The sequence below is a fragment of the Panicum hallii genome, chromosome 4 (genome assembly GCF_002211085.1).
Source record: "Panicum hallii strain FIL2 chromosome 4, PHallii_v3.1, whole genome shotgun sequence".
In the NCBI taxonomy this organism is placed as follows: Eukaryota; Viridiplantae; Streptophyta; class Magnoliopsida; order Poales; family Poaceae; genus Panicum; species Panicum hallii.
In genome coordinates this window covers 49,410,491-49,425,993 of record NC_038045.1, presented here as the reverse complement: position 1 = coordinate 49,425,993, position 15,503 = coordinate 49,410,491, and the positions used below count along the sequence as shown (strand labels likewise).

The following is a 15,503-nucleotide window of genomic DNA, read 5'->3' as shown; positions in this document are numbered from 1 at the left end:
TCGATCTCGGGGCTTCCCCTTCCTACGTGGCCATCCCGTTGCGTCAAGGCTGCGCGAAGCGTCGGCGGCGAGCAGACTCGAGAAGCGCACGCCACCGCCGGGGAAGAGAGCGCCACGCACTAGCTCGCACCAACTAAAAGCACGTTCCATCAGGTCAGGAAAAAAAAAGAACAGCAGCAAAAAGGGCACGAGGCAAGTTTCCACTTTCCAGCACGATCGGACAGCGCGGATTCACCTTGTCGGAAAACCATCTACTACTACTAGATTGCACAAAGTCAACTGCTAGAGAAAGAATGTGGCGTTATTCAACCGTGTCCAGCAAGAATAATCCAATACGTGTTCCTGTGTCTCCTGGCAACAAGAAATCGACTCCCTCTCCCTCTCTCGACTGCACATGAAGGAACGATCAAACCCTATACAAATCACCACCTACTTGACTCTATACACCCACAGCCTTCGACGCTATACGACCGACTCTACCTGTGCCCTGCCTCTGTCCGTGTGCTGCTACAAATCTCCTCCTCACAATGGCAACAAGAAAACCTGGACAAAAAGAATGGTGTAGTGTAGTGGTGCTAAACCAACCGCGCCGGACCAAGCTGATGGCTAGATGAGCCCCGTGTAGACGTTGCCGGGCCCGGCATGGAGCGGCATGCCGGCGGCGCCGTAGGGGTGCGCGCCGGCGGGCGCGAAGGGGTTGCCGAACGGGTTCGCGGGGTTCTGCTGCATCTGCATCTGCATCTGCATCGGGTGGTGGACGGCGGCCGCCGGCGGCGCCATCATCTGCTGCTGCAGCATGAAGGCCTGCTGCTGCTGCGCCATGGCGGCCATCTGCACCGCGTGGGGCGCCGCGTACCCGCCCGACGCGTAGAACGGGTCCTGCGTCGCCGGCGCCATCGTCTGAAGCATCGGGGCGGGGGCCGCCTCCCAGGGGTTGTAGCTCACCGGCTGGCTCGCTCTCCGGTTCGCGTCGTCGTACAGGCTGTCGAGGGTCAGCAAATCCAGACCACCAGCCTGCGCAAAGATTTCAAATTTTCGTGAGAACATTCAGCAAAGAATGATCAGCAGCCTGTAGTGCAGTAGTGGTGCTGCATTGCTGTCTGGACTCTGAAAAATGTTCAATTTGAGAGACAAGTGGTTCAGGAACCTACCAATTTTTTGGTTGAGGTAACGGCGGTTTCATTCGAACTTGGTGCCGTGACAAGGGCCAGTTCCCAGCCTGTGACTCCATTTTCAAAGGCAGGAGCAGCTTTCGGAACATCGTCTGCCACAATAAACCAGAGTCAACGGCATGCCTCTCAGTTAACCAACATCAAGTGGTGTGCTCAATCACTCGAAATTTACCTATAGGAACGATTGCTAACGCCAAAGCATTCTGCTCCTCTATCGCGGTTGCAGCAGGGCTAGGTTCATTCAGACCCTACCGAGCAAAAGAAGTGTTAGCGGGAACCAAAAAAAAAAAACATGTGACCAATGACTGATTGCTATAGCAAAGAATGTTACCAGCAAATCTGGTTCAGCTACTGGTGGTTCCTCTATGACAGGTTCAGGTTCCGGCTCGGGTTCTTGTTGTGCTTGTTCTGGCTCTGGAGCTGGAGGAGGTGAAGCTGGTTTTTCTTCCTCCTCTGGCTCTTTTTTGTATTCTATCGCCAGCACAGCCTGGAAACAAACAAAATATGCTCAGGGACAGTTTAATGAGGAACATGTTAGCTAAATAAACAGGATGCTGAATGGCCTTCTGAATAACTCCAATTTCAGTAGCTGGTAGTATATAGTATACATGATAAGTGTGAAGTTCCATATCCATCTAACATTTCAAACTGAGCATGCTAAATCTGACATTTCCATAGACAGTACATAGATTCACTTCCAATATATAATCACAAGAATTTCCCAAACAATCCTATATAAGTTTCTAAGATATGCATACTCTACATAAGTTAATGGCAGAATGCATAATGGACTAAGAATCCCCAATCACAGCATTACGTGAACAAATAGTTGATGTTGCTAGAATTGCTTCTGAACTAGATGTTGCTAGAATTGCTTCTGAACTAGATCCATAATCTTTGTGATTGTGAGCATTCTGTTGTTTAAAGAAGATAAAGAACTGAACCTAGCTCGGTTGGTGAGAGGTGCCGGTGTACACCCCGAACACCTACGTTCTGAGTTGGTTGGTAAAAAAAGGTTAATACATAAAAGATATCTTATTTCAGTTCAAGTTACCCTATCCATAAGTGAGTTCAGTGAGTTCAGGTCTCAGTAGTTTTCAAACCTTTTCCTTTGCCATCGTGGGAGCATCTCTTACATACTCCTCCATAGTCTGTAAGAATGATGCTGGAGGCTGCAGGAAATTAACAGCAGATGTTATCAGTAATTTGCAAACTTGGAGACAATAGGAGAAGACTTGCAAAGAACTCATGGAGCATTTACCATACCTGTTCAATTTTTAAGAATTTCTCACCGCGCCCAATGTGTATAGTTTTACACACTTCATAGAATTCTGAGAGTCTTTCAGCCTGTGCAATTCAAAAGTAAAAAAAAAAAACAATATCGGTCAGCCTATGTATCAACAAAAATCCAAGGATTGAATCAGTGATTCAACCTTTTAGTTTGGCAACAGATCAGTGCCAGCAGAGCTAATGATGCTGAAAACTAAAAATCCTTTGATGCTAACTAAAAATCCTTTGATGCTTCAAGACTAAGTTTATCAATGCTCCATAAATCAATCTGAAAATTTTGATTGAAGAAAGGATGATGATACTCAATAGTGACATTTTTAACAGTGTTTGTTTCATGTGCTAATAGTCCTCTTCATGAGACTATTCTTTGAGCCGCTAAAAGCGAAGAACAATTGTCCCCTTCATTAAACTCGATTATTTAATTAATGGATCAGCAAGAGTCAAGGGACAGAAATGTACCTGGTTAGTTGCTCTTTTGTATATATCAAGTGCCCTAACCGCATCGTTTCTTGGCATCTCAAAGAACTGTGATAAGGAATAAGTTTCATGAGAAAATAAAGAACCGTAGCAATCATTTAGCAGAATTTACAAATTTATCCAAGGTGGTAGGCGCAAGATAGTCACCTTGTCAACCAGATTGATTGTTCCGTCGCTAATGGCCGTGTAAATCTTAACACTCTCTAAAGCAACCTACCAGTAATGCACAAAACAAAGTCAACAAACACCAAGACCCCAAAACCACTAGTACATTGCTTAGAAGGAAACGAACATACAATCTTAACATGAGAAAGAAAGGAATTCGGCGTTTATACTTACCATAGAAAGTGCATGCTGGATTATTATATTGTAAGATGATGCTCCTTGTGGCTAAAATATTCAGAAATTAGCCAACAGAGTTGAACAAGTAGATGACATCACATGAAGGCAGGAACTGGTGAAATCGTACACACAGTACTAGTAAAAAGAGTTTACCTGGCAAGCAAGAAGCCGAAAAAGGAGCTGCTGTAGTGGTGGCAGATGATCAAGCAAGGCAGCAGTTTCAAGATCCCGACTTCTCTGCAGAGATCACAATTGTCCATATAGTTAGAATATTGTTGGCAGTTGCTGTCTCATGACAAAAGCTTCAATCACATACAAAGGACAAAAACTAGGAAACTATTAATCAGGCGGATGTATGACATGTTACAGAAGAAACAAGACAGAATCACAAAATTCTTGAGTTTTCTGAAGATATATTACAGAAGTACAAACCACATGATTCCTTGGTTAAACAAGCATCAGTTGCATGCACCATTTCTCACACCAAGAATAGAAATTGAATTGCTGTGTGGTAGCACAAAGTCCACGTGGTATGAACAAAGGAGGTTGACTTTTGGGCATATGCAATTAATATGCCTCATACCCCTACAATGAAATGAGACCAGACAGTACTGGGCATTCTCTTCTCTCCAATTACAAGCATATATGGTGCCACTCAACAGTACAATATGCAGTGACATTTTACATGAACACATAGTTATATGGATTAAAACAGAATGTAAAGATGTGAACTGAGATTTTAAAAGGTCTTGCAAGTGCAGGAAACAAGAGTAATGCAGCAATAGCATAAGATTACATACCGGTGGATCTGTTTCTACATCATACTTCAGCACTCGGAAACATTCGAGCCTCTCCTCTAGATATAAAGCATAAATGCGCACCCATGCAGAATAATCCCAAGCTGAATGAAAAAATAGAAGGAAAACAAGGATAAGTTTTAAATCCTAATTTGTAATACAAGGGACAGTACCAGAATACTACTAATAACTCGTACCTTCTGCACTGGAGTCATCCTTAAAGTAGGCCATGTTGAGCATATGGGACCTAGATCTGCCATAATTGATAAGCTCTTCACGAAAAGTGGGATCAACTTCTCGAAGAGCACGGTGTATGACAATCAATGTCTTCAGTGCAACCTGGTGGGAAAATAGTCAAGGAAAATGTTCATGAGTATTTTATAAATTCCTTTGTTACATAACAGCCATAAAGACACAGTTGATTTAGAGAAAGGATATCATTTGTAACATTACTACTATGAAAAATGAAAATGTATAGTAGCCATACCGCCCAGTTGCGAGTCTTCGAAAGGCGTCTGGCAAGGGCATGAATGCAGTAAGCAACATCTGCCCGTGGCCTTGCAGCAGAAATGGAAAGAAAAATTTCTGCAAACAAATAAAGATGTGATTTGTGACTTGTGGCATCCCAAATATGATGGCACAACTACTGACAAATTGAAATTAAAGTGCTTCACAATCAAAGTGAATTTCGAGCATGAGAGCTCATAGTGTTAAAAAATTCAAACACTCAAATATAGTTAGTTTCCATTAATGCTGAATTTTTTTTTAAAAAAATGGAGACTGAGTCATAGGATGTAGTTTGGAGTTTGAACTAGTGTTTCAACCAAGAGAAGGGATTACCTCTTATGTACTTCTCCTTTGATGGACGCTCAACATGGTTCGTGGCCTTAACGATTGCAATGTCCAAATCCTGTTGTAGAGAAGAGAATGATAAGTCCGCAGCAAGTGCACTGAAGGTCTGTTAGAACTTGAAACCTTCCGAAAATTATTCAGATGGTTCATGAAAAAGGTTTTCACCTTATAATCACTATTCACTTTTGCCAAGCTCACAGTTGTTGTGTCCTTGAGGGCACCAAGGTACTTCCTGAGGGTCGGCTGAGTTCCGCCAACTGCCATTCTCCTCAACTCCTAGCTGTTATCCTAGTTGGCCTGAATAAGGAGCACAGAACCAAACGTAGTACACATGAGACGTCTGTTTGACTCAAACTGAAAATACTGTTTGATACGGACAAATATAGGCAAACATCTCCTGAATCTTAATCTGTTTAATTACATCTACAGTTGAGACCTACAGTACAAGAAATAACTGCCTGCACCATAGTGGTTGGGTGATGAATGCATGGAGGCCGGAAATGTTCCACTTTGTTTCAGCAAACTAAACAGAAGGACAAAAGTACTATAATTATGCATCACCAAGTACCACAACAATCAACCGGAACACTGAATCAGAACATGAGGGAAACTGTTTCACGCATTACACATGAAACCACAGCAACTGAATAATACAAGAGGAGGAGGTCAAAGATCTGTATCACAATGTATCAAGATGAGGTTCATCTAAATCGTATGGATCCAAATGAGCTACAAACAGGTGCCGAGGAAACAGACGAACAAACAACACGAAAATCCCAGGACTCGACGAAACAAACAAGGCGAGAGTCTCTGCACGCACTCAACTGACACAGGGCAGCGAAAGAAACCGGAACAGGAATCGCGGGATAGCACAGCGAGCTTCCGGAATATGCCGAGCGTCTGAACAGATCAAACTGAGCGAAATTGCCCATCACACCAAGATTCAGAAAGAGACAGCTTACAGGCAGAGCAAAATCACAAAAAGCGTCGGTAGAACCGAGTAGAACAGTTGCGATTGCGAGAGGCTGCTCTGCTCAGACTGAAGTCTGAGAAGCTCCAGCCTTCACAAGCAGCTTCAATTCTGGCCGAACCAGCCATAGCAGAGGGAAAAAATGGATCGATAAAGGCGCGAACAGATTCCATATACCAAGCAGACAGAGCAAGGCAAGAATCTCGGCCGGGTTCTCCGACAGAGCGCCGCCGACATCTCAGAACTTCCCCGAAAAAGGACAAAAACAATTCAAATTTCGCATCCAAGCAACGGATCACGCAACGAGCTATCGCCAAGCATCCGGCTCCCGCACACGATCCGACCCACACCGAGCACGGCACACACCCACCGAATCCACGAGATGTCGGCAGGCCGGATCCAATTGCGCCGCCACGAATCAAGCAAGGAACAACGGGCGAGGCCAGCACAGCGGCAATCCTACGAAGGAGAAGCACAGGTCCACCGAGAACCGATTTCGAATTGAGCCCGGGGCGAGCTGGGAGCAATAGATAGCCGTTTCACCGTCGCGAGCCCCCAGAAAAAGAAAGCTTTTTACCGCCGCCAGGCCCAGAATCTCCAAAAGCAACGCGACATGCCCGGAATGAAATTTTACTCCATTTATAGAAGCGTAGACCTGCTCTTGCCCCCAGACGGAACCAAGCAGCGACCAGAGCGGAACAGACGAGCTCGGATTGAGCCGAGGCCGGGGCGGGAACCAGTAAACCGGAGCGAACGAGCACTCACCTCCGCAGAGGAGCGAGCGGATAATCCTCAGGAGCCTCCCGGGAGGAGAGGGCGGGGAGCCTTCCCTTTGCGGAGGCGATAGGAGGAGTGGGTTCGTTCTTGGCAGGAGAGGGGAGGGAGGGAGGAGGTGGAGAAGAGGAAGGGGGGAGGGGCGGTCGCTTTCGCGGCTCGGCCAACCCGGAGGCGAACCACCACCCGGTGGCCGGACAGGGACGCGGCAGCCGATTAAACAATGCGGCACGGACAGCTTAGCAAGCACATCAAGCTAAGCTTTTGCTTCAGCTCGTTACTGCTAATACCCATCATCAGTGGCGTCCAGGTTAATCACTGGCGGTGCATTAATCGTTTTGATTAATCCGCGGTGCTCCTCCGTCCCTCTTCGCACCGTCCTGCGAATTTTATTCTAATTCCATTCCGTCTGTCGTCCTGCGCTCGTCGGTGGATTGTTCCTTGTTCGGTTGTTCCTCTGCAATATTTGAATATATTTTCTCCAAACTTGTTTAAACAGGAATTATACTTTTTCCACTAATCAAGAGCATAACCATAATAACTTGTGCATATGTTTAGAACCGAAAGAATTTGCGAGAAAATAAAAACATTTTTTATGAAAATTCTATGAAACTCCCTTATTCAGAAAGACTACCCTGTTAGGTGTACTCTGTAAACATGTTTATCACTGACAAATTAGCAGTAATCACAGGTGCTTTATCCGTACACACGTATGCGACCCATAAAAAATCACGGGGAATAATTTAGCCGCATGATTAGAGGAGGAAGAAGAACCCGGTGCGTCACGAGGACAACGAAGATGGGAGTGGCAGACGCGCGCAGACGGGGATTAGCATTAGCATTAGCAGCAGCCAGGTACGTGATCGCATACTTTATTGGCAGACCACCGTAGCCGTCAGTTGGGCGATTAGTAGTGGTATAATAATTGGGGCACAAACAACTTGTGGTTGCATGCTGAGTAGGACTAACTTGTCCAGACTTTCCCTTTTCTCCACCGGTGGATCTGCCTTTTCTTTTCTTCTTCCCCCCTTCTTTTGCGCTCCACGTTCCGGCGTTCCGGTGAACGCAAGGCAAGTGTGCGTGATCTTTCACCTCAAGAAAAAAAGAGGAAATTTTTGCGTGGTCTCACACCGTTCTTGACCACGCTGCAAGTTGGTCCTTGGTGTTTTTTTTTTGATGAATGGTCCTTGGTGTTGTTACTACATGTAGTTGTGCATCCTAGCACCCCTGCCAGCAGCTTCTGCATGAGTGGATTAACGTAGGAGTACGGTGTTCATGAGGAGGGAGATTCATTTCCAATTTATGAGGAATTTTCAGAGCTTGTGGATGGGCCCACATGCCGGCCTTTTGTTTTCTTTTCTTTTCTTACCAGTGGAAGCATAGCATCAAGTTTGTATGTTCAAGAAGCATTTAGCATAATTGCTCAAGACTTTTACCTTGGATGGGAAGCAAGGAATTCGGGGAGCTTTCTTTCTTTCTTTCTTTCTTACACTCCACCACCACAACAAACCATGCTTTGAGCTCCATGGGTCAACCATGGTGGCATTCCTCTCCATCTCGTCAAGAAACACGCACGTCAATAAATAAGCTCCGGTCCATTCTAACAAAGTTCCCATCAACACGAGTTCAGGTTACACTGTCTTTTTACGCCTTGTATGATCTTCCTGTTCCTGTGTTTCGGTTTCGCCCAACCATGGCAGGGTCTAGAACGAGAAACAGGCATCTCTACCTAACCCCAGCCGCCTATGATTTGCATGTGGGTTGGCAAGATGATTAGCCTAGCTGAGCTAAAAAACAAATCAAACGAGAGGTGGTTACCATAGCATACGGCAAGAGGCTCGTAACATGGCCTACATGGATTTTGAAAGGTTTGTTGAGTAGAATGTGGAGGAGGAGGAGGAAGCAGCTGCGGAGGACCGACCGGACGGAAAGAGAAAGGGGATGGGGGCCGGGGGGCACAAAAGTCAGCAACGGGCAAGGCATCTACCACTGGCCCCCTCCCTGGCCTACTAGCTAGATCGGCAGCATCCGGCGTCGGCCAGGGCAGGCGGCGCCGACATTCCCTGATGGGCTTGTCTCTCCTGCTGCCTCCACCGTGTCCAGTGTCTTCGCTTCACAATGATCTGGGGCTCTGGGCTTCTTGCAGCTCTGAGGCTGTGACACTGAGAAAAAGAAAAGTGATCCCTGCTCTCTTGTCATGTGTTGTCTCCATGTCGAAGGATGGGCAGTTGGCCATGGCCACGGATCGTCGCTCGGTCGTCTGTGGAAATGTCACTGTGCTGGTCACTGCAGGCGACAGTGACTCTTCGTGAATTTGTTCGGGAAAAAAAAAACTCTTCATGAAAATTCACGGTTCCTGGAGGAGTGGAGAGCTTGGAGAGATCTGACCGGCCGCCGGGTAAAACGCTGAAAGCCTGAAAGAAAGGTCTCTGGCTGGTCGGGTCGTTCTGCAGTTGCAGCCAAATATTTGCAGGACGGATTTGTAGAACGGCGAGGAGGGTTACTGTGTGCGGGCGTGCGGCTGCCATTCACCCATTCCATCTCCCTGATGTGGTCGCCGGATGAATTCCCGTCAAAGCAGTGCGCCGGGGACGAGATGAGTCTACGGGCTATTGATTGGTTGTTCCATTCCATGTCACTGTGGGCTTATCGTATGACCCGTCCACATCATCCAGCTTAGCTGTAGCCTAGCTCTGACGATCTAGAAGACGACCCTGATGACGACCGGGTTGGAAGCCTGAATCGTCCTGGGTTCTCGAAGATCGAAGGCCGTGTGTTTTGACGCCACTGAACGATGGATTCTTCTCCCTCCTTTGGTGCTCTGCCTCCTGCTTCGATCGGCGCAGCTCTGCGTCAGCTGATTTAAGCAGATTTAGATAATCATCGAAACATTTAACTAATGGAAGAAATGAACATCGGCTGTAGTTCTCGTCGAAAAGTTCAAAGGAATGCTCCGGTTTGACTTTTGATTGAATCCTTTCTGACCTAGGCTTGGATTGGCCTTCGTCTCCATCTCCGGCGAGGTGAGCTCTCCTCAGGCTGTGTTTTGACGCGACACACACCCAAAACCAGGCCCAGGCAAGTTCAACTGGGCCGATCAACGGCGGCAAGTCTTCTTCTTTTGGACGCGTCAAAAACTTCGAAGCACAAGGGATTTTCGGAGGCCCACGTGCTAGCTTCCGCTGGGGCCTCCAGTGCGCTGCGGCCCTGCGGGTGCGGGGGTGGAGAGGGGCAGTACAACAGTCAACAGACTCGAAGTTTAGTACCACATCGCCTAACTAGCAGCACCCAGACCAGCTTATATACGCGCACCTCCAACGCCGTTCTGTCTTTTCGGAGACATCCGATAAAATTGGAACGATACAGAGAAGATTAGCATGGCCCCTGCGCAAGGATGACACGCACAAATCGAGAAATGGTCCAAATTTTTTTGAGATTTTGCGCGGTGGTCCCTGGCGGCCACTTTTTCGCTCGCAGATATGCCCCTGGGGATTACTTTGGGGCCCCTGATATTTCCCGCGATTTCACGCGCCGGTCCCTGGCGAACTGGCGATGAGTCTTTATCTCGCGGATATGCCCCTGGAGATTACTTTCGAGCACGTGATGTTTCTGGTCTTTTGCACCAAGGTCCATTCTGCCGAGCATGCAGCCGGTCAGTACAATATTGCAAACGGATCCTTCCTATTACCTTTTTCTTGCAAAAAAAGCATCATATCATCGAAGTACAATCGCGAGCTGTCCTTGTATCTTTCTTTGCCATCATTTTTGCTTACAGAGAAGACCACGTCGACCCTGAACTTGAACAGTCATAATTCGCATAAAGTTTGATCATCGTGAAGCCTATTTTTTTTTACTCCGAAAGCTTTTGTATTGCCATGCTCGAGCCATCTAGCTTTTTTTTTTTAAAAAAGTCACTGAACAGTAACATTTAAATTTCATTTACGTTGATTTTACCCAGTTTCCCCTCGAGCATTTGCGAACCGGTACGTGCTCAACAGTGAACAACCATCAGCATAATTTCTCGTGAGGAACACTAAAAAACGAAAAGCCCAGCCACGGATATTCTTCATGTTGAACAACAATATCACCGGCAATTTATTGGAGATCATCCACGATCTGGCTCTATACCATCACCATCACTGACAAAGTGACCAATGCTGGAGCGTGACGTCAGCCCCCCTAATACTAACAGATCCCACGAAACGTGCCTTATTTCGCGCGACGCGGTTCAGTGAATCTAGACACGGCGAGCTCTGAGCTGAGCTGTGGCGTGCTAATCCTCCGCGGCGCGCACTAACCACCCTGCATTTCGGTTCACCCCGGGAGTTAAAAGCGCGAGCTGTCACGGATACCCGGGCCCGCATGTCGGCCTCCGTAATCCTCTGTTATAGTACGTGCACAGTACACGTCACCGTCACGCGGCCACGCCCACCAAACAACTCCCGCTCCCCACTCCCCCTTCCTCGCCAATGGCCGCCGCCGCCGCCGCCCGCCTCTTCCTCCTCCAGTCCACTCCGTCCCCGAACGCTAGCAACTCCGCCTCGGCCGGATCCCAGGCCCTCCGCGCCCCCTCCCCCCGCCTCACGCTCTCCCGCCGCATGGTGGGGGGCCCGCCGGCGGCGATCGCGGGCGCCTCCGGCGGCTCCGAGCGGGACCTAAGCGCCTCGGCGTTATCCATGGAGGCCCAGGAGTCCGTCGCCGCCTCGGATTCGGGTGCGTTTCTGGGGGGCCCGGGATTGGGCATGGGCTGGCCGTTTTGGTGGGAAATGGGGGATTTGTGGGCGATGAGCTGATATGGTGTTCTGTGCTGGCGGTGTAGGTTTGGAGGCGAAGGAGCCGAGCGTGGCGACGATCCTGACGAGTTTCGAGAACTCGTTTGACATGTACGGGGCGCTCAGCACGCCTCTGTATCAAACGGCCACCTTTAAGCAGGTAATCTGGAATTTGGAATTACATGGCAACAATGGGGAACAAAAGCACCAATGTTTTGTCAAATACAATTCGATTGCTTTTGGGAAGTACATTGTTTGTTTTGTCCTACTTCTGATTGATTCTCGTAGTATGTGTTGATAGCCGGTAGCAATTGTAATCGTGAGAGATTTTAGGATTTTAGTTTGGAATTTTATTGGATGGAACATGAAACGAATGTTCAAGTAAAATTGGGAGTAACAAGCTGGGTGCAATATGCTTGAAAATTTTCATTTTTAAGACATAAACTCTGTTGTCTTAGTAGATGGTTAATGATTTGAGCATAGCCATTTCTGCGTACCAAATGTTACACATGGAGTATCATGTCATTCAAAATTGTAGTGCACTTGACAATCGATTAAGGTTTAGCTACCTGTAATATTTAAATGAAGATATTATTTTCTTAAAACAGAAATCATATGTTGATGGGCTTGAATGCCATTAGGTATAATTTGGCAAAATTTGCATGTTTTACTGTGTTTCTATATGGATGCGACTATATGGACTCTTCACTCTTCATCGATATCTATTATGCTGGTATTTTAGTGCGTAGTTAGTGATCTTGGCCAACTGTGTGGCAGTATTTTTTGTCCAGTTTGAAGAATTAATATACAGTATACACCGTACAGACTTTAGAAGTTAGGATGGTTAATGATTTGCACTTTTGTTTGTTTAGGCCCTGGTTTACTATTGTGGCTAACTGTTAAAAGTTATTTTCCAGCCTTCAGCAACAGATTATGGAACCTATGATTATACTAGAAGTGGTAACCCTACTCGTGATGTTCTCCAGAGGTTAGTGCAAATGCTTTGTGTAAAGTAATGAATTATTTAGTGGTACTGGTACTGATGAAATTTAATCACATTTTCAGCCTCATGGCTAAGCTTGAGAAGGCAGATCAAGCATTCTGCTTCACCAGTGGAATGGCAGCACTAGCTGCAGTAACACACCTCATTCAGTCTGGTAAGCACTCAGCATATTCTTTTGTGCATCCCATTTCTCATGCATGACACTGTGTCCTGTATGTATAAAAAAAATTAATAGGTAAACCTTTCAGGACAAGAAATTGTTGCTGGAGAGGACATATATGGCGGATCTGATCGTCTGCTCTCTCAAGTTGTGCCAAGACATGGAATAGTAGTGAAGTTAGTGTGATATTCAGTATCTGTATGATGAAGACTTCTTCGTCCTTTTGCTGCTGACTTACATCTGATGTATATATATTCTTTCTTTACAGACGAGTGGACACAACCAATATTAGTGATGTAGCCTCTGCAATTGGTCCCTTGACTAAACTAGTTTGGCTTGAAAGTCCCACCAATCCTCGTCAACAGATTACTGACATAAAGGTAAGTCTCTTGATCTATGGATGCATTCATATATTAGAATGCATAAGACTTTGATTTGTCTAGAAGTTTACTCTTTAGAATAAACTGTTATTCCATCCACTATTTTGCTTGCTTGACAGAAAATCTCGGAAATAGCTCATTCACGTGGTGCTCTTGTTTTGGTAGACAACAGCATCATGTCTCCAGTGCTCTCCCGCCCTATAGAACTTGGAGCAGGTATGGAATAATAATGTTTACTTAACTAGTAATCACAGTATTCTTTGTCATTTAATCTCAACAGTTCACTGCTGTCTATTGTCCAATCTGTAGATATTGTGATGCACTCAGCTACCAAATTTATAGCTGGACATAGTGATCTTATGGCTGGAATTCTTGCAGTAAAGGGTGAAAGGTGTGTTCTCTGTTCCTCCCTTGCTGTCCAGTAAAAATAACTTCAATGTTTATCTAAAATGTTACTGTGTCCTTGTAAACTCTAGTCCTGACCACCTTTTTTTTTCTTTGGAATGGGCTCTTATCTTACCTAAACCAGTTGAGATACAGCGTTAGTATTTGCAAAAGATAATTCTGTCCCTATTTATTTTGAAGAGACATATCTTTTTAATTTAACGCAGCTACAAGCGCTCTTTGAATTTCATAAAAAGTTTCTCATCAATTGGGATGGTTTTGATTTGCTGGCATAATACTTCTTTTGATTGCTGACAGCTTGGCTAAAGAGATAGCATTTCTGCAAAATGCTGAAGGATCTGGTTTGGCACCTTTTGACTGCTGGCTTTGCTTGAGGGGAATCAAAACCATGGCTTTGCGGGTGGAGAAACAGCAGGTGAAACTTTTCTGTAACTCGTATGCTGTCACATAAATGTTGATCTGTTGTTGGCATTGATTCGATCCATTTCATCCTCTCGAGTTCTGTCGTCACTTCTTTTCCTAATGTGGCTAATGACTACTTTGTCATTGTTAGGCTAATGCCCAGAAGATTGCTGAATTCCTAGCATCTCACCCGAGGGTCAAGCAAGTGAACTATGCCGGGCTTCCTGACCATCCTGGGCGGTCTTTACACTATTCTCAGGTACTTCTTATTTCTAATGCTGCCTCGACTGCCCTGAATCGTTGCGCTTATTGCATTCCCCTCTTGCTCATATCAGGCGAAGGGAGCGGGCTCTGTTCTCAGCTTCCTCACCGGCTCATTGGCACTCTCGAAGCACGTAGTCGAGACCACCAAGTACTTCAACGTGACAGTAAGCTTCGGTGAGTATCCAGACGAGCTCGATCCTTTCAACGATGCTTACTTTTACCACCTGCCGGCTAAAACTCTTGGCTGACCGCGTGTTCACCGCCTTGTTGTTCCCCCAAATGCAGGGAGCGTGAAGTCGCTCATCAGCCTGCCTTGCTTCATGTCGCACGCGGCCATCCCGGCCGCCGTCCGCGAGCAGCGCGGCCTGACGGACGACCTCGTCCGGATATCGGTGGGCATCGAGGATGTCGACGACCTCATCGCCGACCTCGACCGCGCGCTCAGGACCGGCCCGGCGTAGGAGGCTGCAGTGCCCCGCTGCTTCCTGAATCCTGTGCGGCGGTTTACAGAAATCATAGTAGTAGAATCAGTAAGTGTGGTATGTCTTGGCAATTCATTGGTGCACTGCTTGAGGAATAATAATAATGGAATCGTTTGTTGAGAGCAATTGGTGTTTGGTCGGGAAATAATCTAGGCCGGTGTATGGTGTATGAGGTTAGTGCAAAGAAAGATATAAGTGAAAAAGATCTGCAGCTTCCAAATCAACTATCCAAATTAAATTACAAGATCTTCAAAATAAAACTGCACTTCGTTACTTTTGAATAAGTTTTTTAAAAACAACTTTTGAGATATAACAATTTCATTTGGCAATAAAATTATTCCCCTTCAAAAAAGTTCCACCTTAAAAATTATTTAAATACAGTCAGTTGAGATCTTATTTTGAAGATTTTGTCATAAGAAACTTAATGGTACAATCTGAATTCGATTTGAACATCTTATTTGAAAATTACAAATTTATAAATCATTTTCAAATCTTTCTTCCGTTTGTTTTCTTCCCAGGAGGTACGCGCGTGGACACGCGCGCTACCTGTAATAGCGCGTGGATCGATCCACAATATTTTTTCAATCACGCACGCTACACTGTAAGGTCAGTCTTAGTGGTAGTGTTATGAAAGTTTTATGGGCATTAAGTAGTGTTACGAGAGTTTTATGGGCATTAAATACATGATACATTAGCAGTTTTGGTGACATAGTAGATAATTAAAGAGCAGGCAGGGTCCGTTTCATCGCCAAGACACGGTGCTGGTCACCAACACCGACGACCATGGAATACAAAACCGCTCGATAATCGCGATTATCGGTGAAATTTATCGTTACCGATGCTAGCTGAAAACGTAAACCGACTGGAATTTCGCTGGATTTCAATGGAAAATTCAAATATTTAAAAAAATTCATAAAAAGTAGAGAACTTATTTTTATAAAAAATTAGACCTTCTCTTGGT

The 15,503-nt window shown here is 45.8% G+C and overlaps 2 protein-coding genes and 1 non-coding gene across 3 annotated transcripts; 2 read left to right on the top strand and 1 right to left on the bottom strand.

The window, feature by feature from the left end:
- Positions 1-280: 280 nt before the first annotated feature.
- Positions 281-6,838, bottom strand: LOC112890932 (putative clathrin assembly protein At5g35200). The gene is made up of 16 exons (XM_025957816.1): positions 6,666-6,838; positions 5,096-5,227; positions 4,919-4,988; positions 4,566-4,663; positions 4,276-4,417; positions 4,082-4,182; positions 3,435-3,518; positions 3,279-3,329; positions 3,087-3,152; positions 2,922-2,987; positions 2,439-2,519; positions 2,276-2,344; positions 1,504-1,659; positions 1,345-1,420; positions 1,152-1,264; positions 281-1,014 (listed from the first exon to the last, which is right to left on the bottom strand). Exons 2-16 carry the CDS (start codon positions 5,192-5,194, stop codon positions 607-609), a joined length of 1,680 nt encoding a protein of 559 aa, XP_025813601.1. The 5' UTR covers positions 5,195-5,227; positions 6,666-6,838; the 3' UTR covers positions 281-606.
- Positions 6,839-10,001: 3,163 nt separating this feature from the next.
- Positions 10,002-10,104, top strand: LOC112891268. The gene has a single exon (XR_003228490.1). It is a non-coding gene; the product is annotated as a U6 spliceosomal RNA (small nuclear RNA).
- Positions 10,105-11,077: 973 nt separating this feature from the next.
- LOC112890933 (cystathionine beta-lyase, chloroplastic) lies at positions 11,078-14,711 on the top strand. The gene is made up of 12 exons (XM_025957817.1): positions 11,078-11,387; positions 11,494-11,606; positions 12,364-12,434; positions 12,512-12,603; positions 12,698-12,785; positions 12,878-12,989; positions 13,109-13,205; positions 13,299-13,380; positions 13,692-13,809; positions 13,948-14,055; positions 14,132-14,234; positions 14,346-14,711. Exons 1-12 carry the CDS (start codon positions 11,144-11,146, stop codon positions 14,519-14,521), a joined length of 1,404 nt encoding a protein of 467 aa, XP_025813602.1. The 5' UTR covers positions 11,078-11,143; the 3' UTR covers positions 14,522-14,711.
- The last annotated feature ends 792 nt before the right edge of the window (positions 14,712-15,503 follow it).